The following is an 18,591-nucleotide window of genomic DNA, read 5'->3' as shown; positions in this document are numbered from 1 at the left end:
AAGTTCATGTAGAGTGACTCTCCTTCTGTACTCAAGGGTAAAGTGCTTCTTCAGTCACATCTGTAATCCAGGCACAGGCTCCTGGAACGTCCCTTGCTGGACTCTAGAAGCCCAGCATCACAGCCATGTCTGAGAGTTTGCTGCCAGATTGAGAGGCGTAACGGCTGAATCTCACCCAGGTTATTGCTTCCTCTCTGTGCCTGCAGAGTTGGGGTGTGGAGGTGACCAGAGAAGAGCCAGCTTGTCACTGCAGGGGTTGGCTTGTCCAGCTGTGCCCTGCTCGTGTGCATTTGCAGGGCAGATGGATCGGGCAGAGATGTGGGTGGTTATAGAGAGGGCACTGGAGGGTCAGCAGAGACGCCAACCTGGGTTGTGGATAAATGCACAGCAGCAGGGTCCCTGCATCAGGGTGAGAACAGAGGCCAACACAATTTAAGAGGCCAAAGACCCCAAATTTACAAAGGCCTCTCAGTCTTTGTGTTGTGTTGGTGCATGGTGGGCGTCTAGAGTGAACTGCTTTAAATTCTGCACATAGACACCCCCTTCCCTCACCTTGGACGACCTTGACTCTCACTGCATTCCACCGCAGTCCTTCAGCTCCAACCTCCCTGTCTCCTACCTCACAGCGTTTGCTGTCTCCTTCTGCCCGAGGCCTCCTGGCCCTCCTTAATTCATACACTCAACAGCTACCCTCCCATTCTGCAGTGATGTAAACTCTCAGCCCCTTGCCTTATTTTATTTCTCTGACCACCTTCTTCTGTGCTTAATTTAATTATCATGTTCCTGGTTTATTGCATCTCTTTCTTCTAGTATGGAAGCACCACAAGGTCTGGGTCTTTGTGTTGGGCCCTCATCTGTCTCAAGCACTTTGAACTGAAGCTGACATTACAGTAGGTGCTCAATAAATATTCTGGATGAACTTTTCATTGCAGAGCAAGAAGACACAGCATAGCCTTCATGTTTAGTCTTTCTTGCCTCTGTTCATTACAAAAGAGCATCTTGTCTTTCTCCATCTTTGCTTGAGAAATTTTCTGCATAATATGTTGCTAGGCAATGAAAAGATGCTCCCGATGGTTCCCCATTTGGGCTTTCCGGTGCCCTTGGGCCTGGCCCGCACACGTCGTGAGGCTGTGTCCTATCCTATAGCTATGGCACACACGGCAGCAGCAAAAATAAAGGGATGATGGCCATGTTGGCCGTTTCTCTGTCCCACGGTTTATCTGCTCTCAGTAACTGAGACCCAGGATACTTGGTTGCAGGACATTTCCCAAAGCAAGCATTCCAGTTGGCATTTGATGCCTGTTTGTTGTATGGGCCAAAAGAAAAGATTACGTTCTGGGAAAGGGGACATACTGTAAAGCAGCCTCTTTATGGAGGGCTTTTTATTCTGTGTTCTGGCTTTGTTTATTATTTCTCCCACACATCCGCTCTTCTGTTTCTCCACCTCCTTGCCTTTGTCCTGCGGATGGCCAGGACCCGGCAATGTGCCGTTTTGTCTCCACTGTCTCTGCTCCTGCTCAGCCTCCTTTTTCCCCACCCTGGACCCTCCTCTTGCTCACCCTATCCCAGGCAGGTCCTTTTTGCCCCTCAGGCAGCCAGCAATTGTACAGAGTGGAAAGCTGAGTAGTGCAAGAAAAAATGTGCAATGAAAATGTATCAAATTTGAGTATGTTGTGCCTATAAACCCAGCACTCAGGAGGCTGAGGCGGGAGGATTGCCACGAGTTTGAGGCCAGTTTGGACTACATAGTGAGACCCTGCCTCAAAACACAAACAAAAAATTTGAGTATATTGAATCTAGCATTTCTGAAAATAAGACTTTATTACCTTAGAGAAATAATCATAATTTAAGATGCAGTTTCATGGCTTCAGAAAGGCACACATAAAGCAGGTATCTAAATACATCCTGCTGTTGTCTGTCAAGGCTAAAGGATTTCCAGGGCAGCTTTTACCCCTTAAGGTTAGTAATTGAACCGTATGGTTAATAGATTATTGAATCTGGTGTTAGAATTCTGAAAACTGCTGTAGGATTGATCAAGAGCAATTGAACAGGAAGGAACTTTCACATCTGATGTCCACTAATTGTATCATTCATCACAGAATAAAACTTAAAAGCTGTAACTGATTTCCTCATCCTGAACAGTCGTGTGCGCCTACAAAATATTTCCAAGGCACAAAAGAACAAAAGTTCTCAAATAAAAACTTCTCAAGTTTTCAGTTGCTCCCAATTAGAACTGTTAGATGAAATACAGTACATGTTTTCTTTGGTTTAAAGTTTTGAAAAGGCCTCCAGACTGGCAGCTAAGATGATGGCAGAGATGGATGGAGGTAGATGGACAGAGAGGAGGTAGGAGAACAAGTGGAAAAGAGAGAAAGGAGAGGGCATTGGTGCAGCACCTGCCAGGCAAGTGTGAGGCCCTGAGTTTGATTCCCAGAACCCGTCAAAAAGAGAGAGACAGAGACAGAGAAAAGAGAAGTTGAGGCCACTACTCAGGAGTTGACTGCTGGGGTCCCAGGACCACCTTTCCTGTTTATTGGCTGCAGGATATAGGTAAAGCTCCCTTATCAATCTAAACTCCTGTCTTAGCATCACAGTGGAGATGACAACGTGGCTGGAGTCCGAGTCCAGCAGTCTGGCTCTGGGGGGGTCTAGCTCACTAGATTTGTCCACCCATCACCCTGAGAGTCCAGTCAGAGAGGTGAATGGTGTAAAAACAAGAAAGGAAATTCTTCACTGTGGCCACACTGGGAAGAAATGGGATCAGAGTGCTAAACTCTGTCTTCTGGTGTGAACACGAGCTCCCAGGTTATACATGGAAGGACAAAACAGGAGCAAGAAGTAAAGGAGGTCAAGCAGAGTCCGTTGCCCTGTGGTCTGGCTGATCGTTATCTCAGGCCTGGCCTTGCTGACACCCTCCACTGGGGGTGGTTGTGACGTGAAGGCGCAGTGCAGCTCCTGTCACGAGATGATTGCTCTACCCTATAGGGAACAGGTTGGGTTCCACCATCAGGTGTAAGTCTGTAGGGCTCACTGTTCCAGGAATTTGCAATAAACTGGGAAAAACTCAGCGGACAAGCCTGAGAAGCAAAATGGAGCCAGGCTGCAGTGGGGGCCCCTTTCAATTCCAGATTTTAAAGGAGCCCCTGTTACAACACTAGTCCCTATCTCCTGCAGTCAGCGTAAATAAACCTTCAGTGACCCCACTTAGTGCACAGAAACAGCATGACTTGCAGTGGGTACCCAACGAATGCGAGCTACTGATATTACAGCTGAAATACAGAAAACCAAACTTTAGCTTTCTTTCTATGCGATGGTTGTGGTGCTATGTGGACAAGAAATTTCCGTTAAGCCAGAATGAGGGTGCAACATTGAATTAAGTTATTTGTACACAGGGTCTGTGGCTGTCAGTGCCCTAGGTACTCAATCCATGGCATCCACTTCAACTCTAGGACGCTGCTAGAAACCTCTAAACATAACTGATGCCTCAGTTAGGTGACCAGAGGGAGCTGAGAGGGTGTGACAGGAGATCTTAGAAATTTCTGAGGTTTAGTCTAGTATTGTCTTCTCTGTAACTTTGGGCAAGTCAGTTAATTGCCCTGAAGCTCAGTTTTATAATCTGTAAAATGGTGCATAGCATTTTCCATATGGAATATTATTAGTAAGAGGTGAGATGTTTATGTGGAACATAATAAATGCTCATTTAAGGGCAACTTCTGCTTTTATTGGCAATAGTCTAAGAGGGGACGTTTAGTGTAAGTGCAGACAGAGGCAATACCACCAACGCAGTAACCTTAGTTGATTTCAGAGCAGTTGCTTAGCATCGTAAGCTAGATTCTTCACCTCTTCTAATGGAATTTTCACAACAAGTCTGTGAAGTTGTTGACCCCCACTTTACAGAAGCCCATGCACAGAGGCCTTCGGGACCTTTCCTAGGGTCACACATCTAGTAAGTCTCAGAGGTAGAAATCAAGCATAAGCCTGCTTGAATTCACAGCCTGTGTGCAAGTAAATGAAATTAAGAATTTTAAATCACAGTACTGCTTGCTTTTTATAGTGCATTTATTTTTATGAACTCAACTGTCATAAAAGTTAAATTGATTATGTATGAAAAGAGTGCAAGTGATCCTTCTTCCTCCATGCAGGCAAATCCTTCCTAGAGAATATTTGCAAATGTGCTACAGAATGATGCTGCCTTATTTATACTCTGAGGCAAGGGAAGTGGCTTAATGGCATAGCTATAAAGAAAGCTGTGTACTGCACAGGGAAGATTGCGAAGGCAGTGGGAAAGTTTTAGGCATAAATAATGGGAGTAGAAATTCCTACTTGAGAGTGTGAAAGAATAAATGCAACTAAAAAACAACCCATGGGAACTTACAACTCTTATAGTATTGGAAATGTTATAATTAAACAATAAATGAAACTGTACTTTAATACCAGTTCAATAAGAAAAACATTTTGAAAACATAGTGCCCAGAGCTGACCAATCTGCATCTCAATCTGGTCCTTGGTACATTACTCCAGGCAATCTCAAAAGAAAAGTAATTTGGAGATTAAAAAGTATTCATATTCTTCAATTCAGTAGTTCCCCTTCTGAGGATCTAGTCCTAGAAAATCATTTAAAACATCAGGAAAAAACAAAGATGTTTTCCACAGAATTATGCCCATCTAACATTTGGGGGATGGTTAGACCAAGGTTGACACTTCTATTTTTCAAGAATTTTATAAAGATGCTGAAGTTTACAAGACATGCTGTTTGTTTGTTTGTTTTCTGTTTATTTGAGAGAGGGACTCACACTGTTGCCCAGACTCATCTTAAACTCCTGGACTCAAGTCATTCTCCCTTTTTGGCTTCCAGAGTAGCTGGGACAACAGCTCCAGTGAACTTTACCACACACTGAGGGAAAGGCGCCAGACGCAAAGGGCCACGTGTTGCAGGATTCCATGTAGCAAGTGTTTACAGTCGGCAGATCTGTGGAGGCAAATGTTGAATAGTGGTTGCCTAGGGCAAAGTGGATGCGGGTGGGGTGAAGGAGGAGGGACTGCTGCTGGGTACAGTTTCCTTCTGGGGTGCCAGAGTCTGCCAGAGTAGACTGGGATACTGGTTGGACAGCTCTGTCCCCTGAAAACTGTGAACTGAACATGACAAATGATTGAATTCTAAGGTATGTCTTAACAATGTTTTTAAAGAATACAATTTGAATATTCAGTATAATGAAATGCTACACAAATACCTGAAAAACAGATTACAGTTAAACATAACCAAATGATTATATAACCAAAACTGTGACTTGCTTCAAAAAGTGAATTTATGTGTGAAATTTTTACTTTCTCTGGCTGTCCCAAATTTTTATGATGTGATTAAATTTTATTCATTATGAAAAATAGGACATAAGACATATACTTAAGAAATAGTCATCTTCCAGACTGCGGACTTAGCTGTTTGGTTCCAGCACCTACATTGCAAGCTCAAGGACCCAGAACCCAAGTTTGATCACCAGTACCAAAAACAAACAAACAAAAAAAACAAACAAACAAAAACCAGAAAAAGAATTGTCTTCAAAACTATGCTTTCACCACTTCCAAAATCCAGTCTTTTTTTTTTTTTTTCCTTTTTACCCTGTAGAGTCAAGAATCAGAAATTTTATAACCCGGCATCCCTCACAAGCCCTTTGTCCATTTTGGGGCATTTAATAAAGTTGTATGTATAAAAAAGACAACCACAGGGGTTTGGGATGTAACTCTGTGGTATAATCCTTGCTTAGCCCAGGCAAGGTCTCGGGTAAAGAAGTAAAAAAAAAAAACACTCAACCATATTAATGAATTTGACACTGAATTTAAAAAAATATGCACTTTAAACATTCTGGCATGTTAAATACACATGTATTCTCATTTTTAGGAAGTGATAGAAGCAATTGCAGAGTGTGCATTTAAGACTTCACCTTTTCCAATTCTCCTCTCGTTTGAGAACCATGTGGACTCGTAAGTATTCAATACAATCATCAAGGTTTCTCTTTCAAATGGGGCATGTGTAGTAATTGTTCATTGGATTTATGACTATTTGACATCACGAATGCTGTTCTCCCATCATGTTATACAATAAGTGGAATATTTTCCTCGGTATGTTGACGGAACTCATCCATTTAATCTCATCAGCATTAAAATAGTCCATTGGACTTGTAGAATCTATTTTCATGCCATAATACAATTTTTAAACCAAGGACTTCCTTTTATAAAGGAGTGGAACACTTTTTCTTGCACAATACTTGTCTCTATCATGGATTTGAAGCTGAGAGTGCCTCTCTATAACCTCACTCTTCATTACGTTGTTCTGTTGCATGCAAATTTACAGCCAATTTTTTCCCTTTTAAATTACCAGTGTAACAAAATCTCTGGATTCCATTCTGCTACACTGTCCTTATGCACGTCTCAGTCCACCAACTGCTCCGTACTACCCCTCCCTATTGGTTTTCCCTTCTTTGGTCCTATTTGTAAATATGTTCCTACTTCAAAGTACTCTGCACTTAATTCCAAGCTATACAATGGAAAGGTATTTTTTTTTACTTCTGTATTTTATATTCATTTCACCACAGAGTACCAGAGTAAGCCGCATCTGTACCTAAGACACAGATGCAGTCACACATAACCGTTTATCACACAGTTACTCACTTTAAAGAGTCTACAAGGAAAAATTATTCTCTATGTGGAGTCAAACTTCATGGAACTAAATTTTTAGTCCATGAAATCATTATGTGAAGCACATTTAGTAAGGGCCATCATTACCTAGAAGAGCATTTGTGAAGGCCTCTCATTGATCCCAAGGGTCCAGACTTTCCAAACCCAACCCAATAGCACCTGTGCTAATTTGACTTGTAAGTTCTTTTTTCCTCTTTCCTGTTGAGGGTCTTTCCCAGGTCACTTGTTTTACTTGGTCCAACTAATTTAGAACATGTGCTTCCATTCACTAATTATTAAATAATTCACTAAACTTTAATCACGTTGTTCCAGATCAAATTTCTAAGTAGGCAAATTCAGTAATTTGTTAGTAACATATTGAGAAAGTTCTTATTTTGATCTAGCTAACTTTGTGATTATCCGTATTTCTGGTGTGCTCTCTAGGAATCCATATCACATTTACTTGACTCGGTTTCATCAGGAAGCAGCCATCCAATGCATGCATGAGGCCATGAGTTGACACACTGTTTTCCTGTCGCTTCTGAGGGTCCATTTAAGCAAAAGAAATTTATTCTGTCCTGTTGCACTTTTCTCAGAGCACCTTTTAGATGGCTGCATTTAATACCTTGTTGGCTGTGACAACTGTAACTCGAAAGTGCCTTTTTGGGGGGCACTTTCTCAACTCTGTCCACCCATTTGTCTTGGGCTCTGTGTTTTACCTCTTTTCTTTCAGGCACAGTAGTTTCCAGACTTGCTGATGTGGTTTGTTTATTGTTTTGTTTTGTCGGCTTTGTGTTTTAAGAAAAGACATCAGTCAAACTTATTTTCTTAAAGAAATACTTACATTAAATCTGACAGCCTGGATATGACTACAGTTGCATTCTGGAGTGTCACACAAGCTACACTGAACTCTCCTTGGAGGTAGCCAGAGACATATCACCCACCACCATAATAACAGCTAAAATTTTCTGAATATTTACTTTGTGCCAAGCAGCCTTCCATATATTTTACATGCCTAAGATCATGTGCCTCTCACTACAAACTCAGATGTTCCTCAAAATAAATATTGTTATCACACTTGTTTTACAGCTGAAGAAACTAAATCCCAACTTGGGTGAGTAACTTACCCAAGGCCATGCAGCTGAAACATCACAGATATGGATTCAAATCCAGCCAGCCTGGCTTCAGAATTTATGCTACTAACCAACAACATCCCTTACATAAACAGAAGCATTGTGAGCCTCCATAACATGAAATTAGGACAACCAGAGCTTCCAAGGCAATTGCCTACAAATGTCACATTTATGTGGCTTGTGTCCTTTAACTATAGGATTTTTTTGCCATCTTCCATACGTCCACACAGAGATCCAAAACTAATTCCTTCACTGTAAACGAAAGAATAGTGCCCTAATACTACCCTTTCTAGATAACTCCATTTAGCTATTAAAATTCATTTGTAATTTATATATGACAACAGAAACAGGGTAACAGCTCTGGTCTGGTCTCATGATTGTACCCCAAACCACTGAAATATCCTAGTGGCTGTGAAATACTATAAGCCTTGCTTCCATTGTGGGGAGAAGTTGTCTGTGCCACCTTTCCACTGTCCTTCAACTCCAGATAACAAAATTGCCCAGGCATAAGTCTTTCCTAGGAAGAGTATCACAACACAAAGAAAGCAGATGGACTTTCCTTTCATGGGTAGAATCCTACACTTCACTTGTGGGTCCCCACACTTAGTTCTGAAACTGCGACACACACCTTCTGTTTGGCTAAACCTAGGTGTAATCACAGAATACCACACACACACATACACACACACACACACACACACACACACACCTAGGAACACACTCTCAAAACACATTAGTCAATTTCGACCTTTTCCTTAATTGGAGCTAGCATCTTCTTCAAAAGGATCCTATGTTGAAGTCAAAGAATGTAACATTTAGTCCTGGTTCTGCCACAGACTGGTGAGACTTTTTGGACAAGGTCCTTAACTTCCTCATTGGTTTAGTTCAGCTTGGAGGATTTACCCCTACAGCATGGGGTGTCTTCCTTGGAAAACTGACCACTTTCCCTGGTGCTTATACTTTATGGATGTTTTAATGTGTTCCGAAATGTCTGCTGCAGCCTGAAGCTCAAAATGTGAATTTTTCCCCTTTCACTTTATTTCCATGGTGGCTGTTGGTGGTGCTTTGAAACTTCAGGTTTTTCTTTTCTTTTTTTTGCTAATTGCAATTTTAACGCCTTTTATTTCTACAGTTATAACCTGCAATTAAAGTCATTTTTGTTTTCTTCCGACTTTTTGTATTCACTTTGCTCTCTTCTGTGACTAAGTCAGGTGAGCAGGTGTGTTTACTAAGAACAGGAATACCTTGATTACTAAATATCACATTTTCTCTTTTCTTGGACACTTACATCTCCCTGTTTCTGTATTGGACACAGATCCTTGCTCGTTAGGATGTGTTCCTTAGACCACCAGCACCTGCATCCTGGAGAACAACTTGTTAGAAATGCAGGGGTAGGGAATGAGGCTCAGAGGCAAAACATTTGCCTAACTTATTTGAAATCCTGGGTTCCATTTCCAGCACCAAGAGAGATGTGGAGATGGAGATGGAGACAGATTGCAACAGGGGTGGCCCCGCCAAGGACTTAGTGTCAGAATCTGCCCTTTAGCAAGACCCCAGGTGATGTGAATGAATTGCTAGATGAGACTTTAACCCTACGGTTCACTACCCACCGGCACAAAAACGACATGCAGCTTTTGGTGAAAAGTGTGTGCCTCCCAATCCCATGAATAACTAACTGCGCTGGGGACTCAGCCCAAATCTCCTGCAGTGTCAGTGGCTCATGTGTTTTTGAGTTAGAATCATAGCTGCAGCACCATCCTTCTGAAGGCCTGATTTGGGGAACACCTGCAAAAGTACACCTGCTTAGGCACTCGGGACCTTGTACTTGAGAGGCAGGCAGCAGAACCACTGAGCTAAATTTCCAGCCCACGATTGGTTCTTCTGAGGAAGTGAAATGGAGGCTCTGGGCATTTTCTTCAGTGCAGCCTGGAATATGTGGGCCCAGCAGCACAAATGTACTTGTTCTCAGCTGCAGCCAGAGCTTGTACTGACCTGGTGAAGCCCCTGCGTGTGACAAGCAGCAGCATCCCTGCGGCCCCTGACAAATTAGCCTCTTCTCTGCCTGCTCCCAAGGTCTCACTGACACAATTTTCCTGCCACAAAGGTGCGACAAGAAGAAGGTGTTAGGAACTTATGGGGAGTGTCACAAGTCCTTAGAATCTCTCCTGCGCCTATTCCTGCAGTTCCACATGTCGGAGGATAATGTGTAAACCCCAGAGAACTCCCCTGACCCCTAACACTACTGCTTTGTTTAAAAAAAATGAGACCTGTTCTCTGCAGGCCACCGAAGTAATCTGAATCCCCAGTTGTCTCCTTCCCGGGGGCGGATAGAGTCCAGGATCCAGGTTTGTCATTCCTGGAAGGAGAACATAAGGATCTCATTTTATAATTATTTCGAATGGTGGTGAGGCAGACTCTTCATCACCACTCCTTATTCACAGCACAGCTTCACTTCTGCTACGATGCAATATCACTACAGCAGAGACAAAGTTAACTTCCAGGGATCAAGTCTGACAGCCAGGGGCTCAGATTCAGAGTCTGTGAAACCCAGCAGAACTGGATACCTTGTGATGATAGTTAACATTCCACAGAAAGAGAAAAAAGTTTATTGCCTTTGAAAAAAAAATTTTTTTTTGTACCTGGGATCAAACTTGGAACCTTGTGCTTACAAGGCAGGCGCCATTGAGCTGAATCCCCGGCCCAACCTTTGAAAATGTTGAGGAGAGCAGTAGCACTGAGAGAATGTGGATGTTCCCCTCTCTCAGCGTGTCCATAAGTGCTGGAGGCAGGATCTTTCTAGCTGGGTCATCAGAAGCCACCTTCTAACAGTGGGGTCATCTTGAAAGTTCCCACTCCTGTAGTGTTTCAAAGGCATTTGTATGCATTACTTCCCTTCACCTTCTCAGCATCCACCCCCTTCCCAGGAACAGTTATGATTGTCCTGGTTTCATAGATCCAGAACCCTTCAAAGCCTGGAGCTCAGCTCAGCGAACACTGCAACTCCAGTCAGTTCCCAGCAGGTTGGACTCCTGCTGGCGGCCCCCTCAGGATACCTCCATTGCCTCTTCCTGTTATGCACAGAACAGTGGCAGACTCTGTCCCCATGGTGCCTGCTGTTTCCACCTCTCTCCCGAGAGCCCTGCACAAGTCCACTCTGACTTTTCCTCTTTGCACATGAGATTCTTCCACTGTGAGTGCCTTGCAATTGACTTAGAATCAGGGAATGAAACAGGAGGAAGGGAGTCTGATTCCGGGAATTTCAAGAATTCAGTGAAAGGCAAATGACCTGCTGTCCCCTCTTCTTCTATGTCTATGCAGGTCAGCGTTAAAAATAGCCTCCTCCAGCCAATTCCTCAGTGTGCACCGGCTGTCACTGTCCACCTGTGTGTCATTGAAATTCACCTCCATCAGCAAAGGAATTTGGAATGATAAAAAATGGGTCCTGAATGGTGGGATTTAGGGAATTGCCACTGTCTGCAATGGATAACACGAAGTTGCCATGTTTGAGCTCTGTGAATAACCCTCACTGCTTGCTTTCTTTCCTTCCTTTTCTGCCTTAGCCCAAAGCAGCAAGCCAAGATGGCGGAGTATTGCCGGTTGATCTTTGGTGATGCCCTTCTCATGGAGCCACTGGAAAAATACCCAGTAAGCAGATTTGGTGGCTGACCTGGAAGAAAGGCTCATATCATTTATGACTGGGGTTGAGAGGAGACTTTCTTATTCCTTGCCCATCTTTTATTGCTTGGCAAAATTAATGCAATTGACCATAAGCTCTTTGGTCAAGAGGATACCAGTTTGGCCCCCAGTGGCGGTGGAAGACATGAGCCTGTTCCCATCCTCTTCCCTGTCTTCTCCATGCCCCTGTGCCCGATCTAACTTGGTCAAGGATACAGAATTCCTAGCAACCAGAGGCAGCCCACAGAGTTAGTTTAAGAGGACAGACCCCTGCTTCCCTCCCAGTGGAGCCTCATCAGTACACAGTAGGAAATTGCAGGTGACACAAGCATTTCTGAGCTCCTCTCTACTGGCTTTGCCCCTTTTCTTGCATGCACCTTTGAGGCAGAACTCAGGCTTCTATTGCTATCATATCCTCGTCTGGGACAAAGAAAGCAACAGAAATATCCTAACACAGGCTCTTCCCTCCTGGAGCCTTTGGCACCATCCCCACACATCCTTAAATGAGTTCATACCAGTCCCCAGACTCCTTGAAAAGAACAGAGGACAAGCTAAGGGAGTTCAGGAGACTTCCTAAAAATAACCTGTCCTGTGGCTTGCACAAGAGCTCTCTGATGCAGTATCTAATAGCCTTCTCATGGGACATTGATTTTTCGCATTAGATGTGCAAGTATGAAACAGGGGAAGGCTTGCGAGTGTGGCAGCTTGAATGTCAAGGCTGGAAGGAAGTCTGAAGCCAAGGAGATTTGCAGCCAGATTACCTACTACTAGAATGGGCATTTGGCTGTTTTTAAGCTGCATCCGAACAGTCGATTCCACAGGCTGGCTAGAGAGCTCCTGGCTGATTTGACTAATTCTTCCTACCAGATCCCTGGCTGCCCTACTTTGAAAATTTAGACCAAGGCCTTCGTACCTGTCGTGCATCAAAATGGCTGGATTTATATGTTTCGTTGGAAAACTCATGGAATTTATGTAGATCACATTATGACTCTGTTGTTGAAAAATAAATGTACAGGAATTAAAATATGTCTTTGATGTCAAAAAGAAAGAACTCTGAACCAGCCACCCCTCCACCAACCAGATGCAGAACACACTTAGCATAGTTCACTGAGCCATGCTGGTGCTGAAGGTAGTGAAGAATAATCCGGGTGCTCCTGGTGTCTGGCACTTACTGGGGGTTTTACAGAGGGCTGCAAGGAAGGGGCCGATTTTGAAACACTGTGCTTTTCTTTTGTTAGCTGGAATCAGGAGTCCCTCTTCCAAGCCCTATGGATTTAATGTATAAAATTTTGGTAAAAAACAAGAAGAAATCACACAAGTCATCAGAAGGAAGTGGCAAAAAGAAGCTCTCGGAACAAGCATCCAACACATACAGCGACTCCTCCAGCGTGTTCGAGCCCTCCTCCCCCGGAGCCGGTGAGGGGCGGGGAAGGGCCTGTCACGTGTGGGTTAGGAAATAACTCCTCTGAAATTAGCTTAGCGGGACGTTTAACATTTCTACTTCAGCACAAATTTAAACTGCGTTGGCTTCCAACTGCTGCTACAAACTCAGTGTTTAAAAGTACACAGATGTTGTACTCCAGTTCTGTAACCTTCCAAGGACCACAGGGATCTTGGGGGCTCTGTGCGAGGTGCCCACAGGACTGAGTTCCTTTCTGGAAGCTCTAAGCAACGATTCCTTTCCTTGCTTTTCCTGCTTCCAGCAGCCGCCTGTACCCTTTAGCTCAGGGCACCCCTTCCCCAAAGCTGCAGTGCTGCTTTTCCCTGAGTAGCATCTCCTCTGACCACTCCCGGGAAAGGCCCATCCCATTGCCCGGCTCCTCCAAATCTCAAAGTCTTCAACGGAATCTCACTTGCAAAGTCCTTTTTGCTTTTTCATAGGACGTGGGAGAACTTTATTCTGGCTTCTACATTAGCCACATAATCTTTGGGATGGTCATGTGATTTTAAGCTTCTTTTTCTTTTTTTTTTGGTACCGGGGATCGAACTTGGGTCCTTGTACTTGCGAGGTAGGCAGCGGCACCACTGAGCTAAATCCCCGGCCCGATTTAAAGCTTCTTAATGAGAAAAACATTAACAGTAGGATTGAGGACAAGATATTCATGAGGGGCATTCCCATCGATGACTTGCTGAAGGGTTCTGGTGTGTTAATATTTCATGTTTTACAGAACATTTCAAAAATCATGAAATGGCAAAGTTATTGAATTATCTATCAAAGCCATTAGGTGATGCTTATTATCTTTCTTTTTCTTTTAAACTTAGGTTGAAATGAATATTTTATGGTAGATGATAAAAGAATTCAAAGTGGTTAGTCATTTCCCTAGGATTATTTGTCATTTAGTCTACTTTATTTTCAATCAGTCAGAATCTTAACCATCTGAAGGTGTATTAAAGGATCTAATTAAGTAGAGGAAACTTCAATCTTGATGATAGGAAGTTTTCAATTAAAAGTTTAACTTGTACTGGGCATGGTGGTGAACACCTGTACCCCTAGCAATCTGGGCAGTTGAGGGTGGAGGATCCCAAGTTTGGGCCTGGACAGTTTGGCAACTTAGCAATACCCTGTCTCAATGTTAAAAAAAAAAAAAAAAAAAAATGAACTGGGGATGTAGCTTGGTGCAAAAGTGCTCCAATAAATAAACAAACAAACAAACAAACAAACAAACAAATAAATAAATAAATGGAGAGAAAAAGAAAGTTTGACTTGGGGGGCTGGAGGTGTAGCTCCCTAACAGAACACTTACCCAACAGCAAAAGGCCTTGGGCTCAGTCCCCAGGACAAACGACCACAGATGTTTAACATTGGAGTAATCATTTTGGAAAAAGCTCCTCATAGACCCTACATGCTCCACAAATTCCACTTCTAGGTAAACACCCAGTGGGGTTAGGAATGTGAACAGTAGACCCTTGACTTAGGAACTCCATCATTTCCTGAGAGCTGGTTGTAACTAAGTTGACGCAGCTGAGAACTGCATGTTTCCCTGGGTAGACGCTGTAGATAACAAGAGGCAGATGAGTCTTTCATTAACTTAATTAACCCAAGTTGTTTGTAAGTCAGGCGGGGCTTAACTTGAGCGTCCACCGTATTTACAGTTACCAAGAGATGTGTACATGAATTGCTAAAAGTAGCACTCTTAAAAATAGTCAAATATTAGAAACCAACCAAATGTTCAACAAATTAATCATAGTATATTCGCACGAAGGAGTACCGTAAGTCAAGCACAAAGAGCATATACTTTATGATTCAATTCATATAAAATACAAAAGCAGACAAAGCTAATCTGTGCAGTTAGAAGCCAGGTATAAGTGACCCTTGGCAAGGAAGTAACAAGAAGAGAGCCCAGAGGTTTTCCCAGAAGCTGAGTTAACATTGTGTTTCTTTGTTTCTTAATGTAGATCCTGGTTACTTAGACTTCTGATGAAAAGTCACTGCTTCTATATGATCTATATTTTCTGCACTCCTGTCATATATCAACTAATAGAGTTTGAAACAATTTAAAAATGAAAAAATATAAACTCTAAAACAATCAGAAAAAGAATAATTGACCTAGACTCCGACTTGCCTTGCCTTCTATTTTTATATCCTAATTGCCACTTGCTTTTATTGTTTATTACTCCCCCCCACCTTTTTGGTACCAGGGATCGAACCTGGGACCTATGTGCTTGTGAGGCAGGCAGCAGAACCACTGAGCTAAATCTCCAGCCCTTGCTTTTATTGTTTAAAACAACATCCTTGTCAACAAACATATTATCCTTTGAGAGGGTTGTTTTGTAATTCTTCAACGTGTATTTCAAACATTATTACACAATTCTGATTCATTCTTCAGAAACAACTTTCAGTCTTACTAAGAATGTTGTTTTGGAAGTTTTCAAATGATTATCATTAAAGGCCACCTCCCTCCTAACAGGCCCCTGTCCCCTGAAAGCTTCCTGGCAAACCCCCTTCCCCTGAATGTGGATGCTTTTTCTACCATCTGCCTTCCCTACTACCAGCTCTCTTCCTCTCATTAAATAGATGCATAATACAAATAACAATTTTTACAGGCAGTGAACATTATTGCTTAATACAGAGAAAGTGCAGCAATCTGTTAGCAATTCGGTAGATTTCCTAAGCTAGCCTGTAGCCTGTTGTGCAATCATTATTTCAACGGAAATTTTTCGACATTTTAATATGTAGGTAGGCCTCTGAATAATGAGGGCTGCTAATTTACCACTTGGTTGGTAGAAGTTAGAAGTATTAGGAGCTCAAGTAACTTGAAAAACATGAACTGGATGTTATTTCAAAGTTAACTCACTTATCGTGGCCTGCGTGGGCCCTATGCCTTTCCAGGATTCTGTGCCTAGCCAGCACATTCATCTTAAAGAAGCAGGGTCAAGATTTTTTTTTTTTTAATTAACAGTTCAACAAGATTCCTTCTAGGTCCCTCCAAAGACTTATGAGGGCACCTCAGAAATATATACAGTTACTATGAACTACTTTTAAAAATAAGTTTAAAAATTTAAAGATGTGTCAAGAAAAAACTAGATTCTTATATAAGTAAAGGAAGACAAATTCTTTTTTTCCCCACATAAACCAAGCAATGACATGGCTGAGTATTTGGAAGGACTGCTATACTGCTGTGTCTGATGAAACATTTTGCAGAAGGTTCTGCCAAACAGTTTTTAAATTATTTCATTAAAAGAATCCTTTTTTTTTTTTTTTTTTCCCCGGTACCAGGGATTGAACTCTGGGCCTTGCACTTGCGAGGCAGGTGGTGGAAACACAAAAGAATCCCCTTTCTGTTTAAAGAAACAGTGAGAATGATAACTAAAGGCAAAGTTTTGATTATAAAATGTACTTAAGTGACAAACTCCTGAAAGTACATGTTGGTAATAAAATGAGGTACATTTTCTTTTCTTTTCTTTTCTTTTTTAGTTTATTGGTACATTTTAGGTATACAGTACAGTTACATTTATTATTGGGATCTTGTACCTTTACATGACAGATCTTAGTTCTCATTTTTTCCCCACACCCCTGCCCTCCCTTCACCCCGTCCTCCCTTCCCTGTTTACAAAGACTTTATTTCCATTTTCTCTTTTTTTCCTTTTCCCTACTGCCTTTCCCCTACCCTTCCCACTTCCCCTACACCTTTAGCCCTTTTCTTCCTATTTCACATTGTCAATTATACCATTAGGGTCTTATGTACTATTATAGTTTTTCACACCAGAGAAACTGTTCTGTAGAGACACATTTTCTATTCAAAATAAAATTGATTCGCCCTATTGATGCAATATTGGCATCATAAAATGATTTTATGAGATCTTTAATAAGTCATAAAAATAGCCCTTGTTAGTCCCAGAAATCTATTCCCTCTAAAGATACTTCATGAATGCCTTACTCACTGTTATCATTCAGTAATTGATTGAGTGTCATCAGCCAATGAAATTGTTTATAAGCTTCTTGGAAGGCAGGCAGCGCTGCGGGTGCCTTGTCATTTCTATGGATTGAATGGGGACGTTTAACTTCAGAAGGCTGAAGCCGGAAAGGTACTCGTTTTCTCGCCAATACTGCCATCTACTGGCTCGATAGTGCTACTACACTAGTTAAATCAATTTAGAACTATACCTTTTTTTTTTTTTTTTTTTTTTTTTTTTAAAAGGCAGCGCTGCGGGTGCCTTGTCATTTCTATGGATTGAATGGGGACGTTTAACTTCAGAAGGCTGAAGCCGGAAAGGTACTCGTTTTCTCGCCAATACTGCCATCTACTGGCTCGATAGTGCTACTACACTAGTTAAATCAATTTAGAACTATACCTTTTTTTTTTTTTTTTTTCTTGCTTTCAAATATTTTTACACACTTGGGTCAGACTAAAGCACAGAGTGCTGGTGTGAATATTTTACTTGAAAAATTGTGCGTTAAATTCTCGTGGGAGAAAACAACCTATTTCAATGATTGTGTCCTGGCTAAGCTGAATTAAGTCTGTCTGAGTTAGATTTTTCAAGCATAATGATTTCAAAGTGTTCAACAGTTTATCTTGCCCTTTCAAACTGACTTGCTCCATTTTTAAAAAAAATATGTGCATTGTTTAGATGATCAGGTATGTGTAAATGGGACTGTAGGCAAACCTTCAGATGTGGTGTGTACTTTCCAGTTCTTGTAGTCATTTTTGCTGCTGATGCTGCAGAGTTCCTGCCCTAGTTCATGACGTCTTTTTTGATTTCTGAGTGATCATCTAGGCCTTTGGAAAAGGTCACTGGGCTGTGAAGTAGCCCAGCATTGCGTAAGACTCTGGGCTTTGGAGACAAGGAAAGAAAATGGGATGGTTGATCTGTATCAGCATCATAGGGTACATATGCCACAGAAAATACTGTACGTGAGGCCGTAAGATCAAAACATCAGAGAAAAACTGTTAAGGATGTTTTTAGAAAACTTGGAAATTTTAAATGATACTTATTCATAAAATTTAGAGAACCTATATTCAAAATGTCAATCTAGTTCTGTACCACTTATGAAATGCAGATCTCTGAAAAACAATTAAAGAAAAATCCAGTTGCCAAGAAGTGCCCCGGTGAATTTTTGGCTGTATGTCTTGTTGCAAGTGCCTTGAACGTACACACGTTAACGTCATGAACTGTGATTAAAATTTGGCAGGCGAAGCTGATACGGAGAGTGATGATGATGAAGATGATGACGACTGTAAAAAGTCTTCCATGGATGAGGTGGGTATCCAGGTTCCAAGGACGGGTTAAGGGCTTGTCAGGTTGACATGAGCCTTGAGGACACATCTCACGGCCCCTTTCTGCCATCTAGTGACCATAAGAGTAAATGTATAGCGAGCAACTGTCAACTTCAGTCGTTGAAGCAACTGTCAGAGGACCCACAGTCCAGAGAAAATGTGGAATTCAGAGAAATGTTCAGAGATGATAATGACACTAGACCCAATTTTGTAATTTGGAAGGCGTGAAAGTCACCTACTGAAACAATCTAAGCCATCCCAAGTAACATCAGCAGATCAGAAGTGTTGGCGCAGAATTTTAAAGTCACAGGCAAGACTATGAGAATTTGAGAATTTTATATTATTATTATTATTATTATTATTATTATTATTATTATTATTATTATTGTTATTTT

General features: G+C 41.9%; 1 protein-coding gene across 1 annotated transcript in view; it reads left to right on the top strand.

Moving 5' to 3' along the window:
- Plcb1 (phospholipase C beta 1) overlaps positions 1 to 18,591 on the top strand; it is a 690,814-nt gene that overhangs the window by 532,086 nt on the left and 140,137 nt on the right. The window contains exons 12-15 of the mRNA XM_033761014.1: positions 5,897 to 5,979; positions 11,366 to 11,450; positions 12,719 to 12,896; positions 18,112 to 18,179. Coding sequence (XP_033616905.1) covers positions 5,897 to 5,979; positions 11,366 to 11,450; positions 12,719 to 12,896; positions 18,112 to 18,179 — 414 coding nt within the window. The remainder of the gene's footprint in view (positions 1 to 5,896; positions 5,980 to 11,365; positions 11,451 to 12,718; positions 12,897 to 18,111; positions 18,180 to 18,591) is intronic.

The sequence above is a fragment of the Fukomys damarensis genome, unplaced genomic scaffold, assembly GCF_012274545.1.
Source record: "Fukomys damarensis isolate Sample0158 unplaced genomic scaffold, DMR_v1.0_HiC HiC_scaffold_7, whole genome shotgun sequence".
NCBI lineage: Eukaryota > Metazoa > Chordata > Mammalia > Rodentia > Bathyergidae > Fukomys > Fukomys damarensis.
Note: the sequence above shows the minus strand (reverse complement) of the source record. Positions and strands in the feature narration are given on the sequence as shown.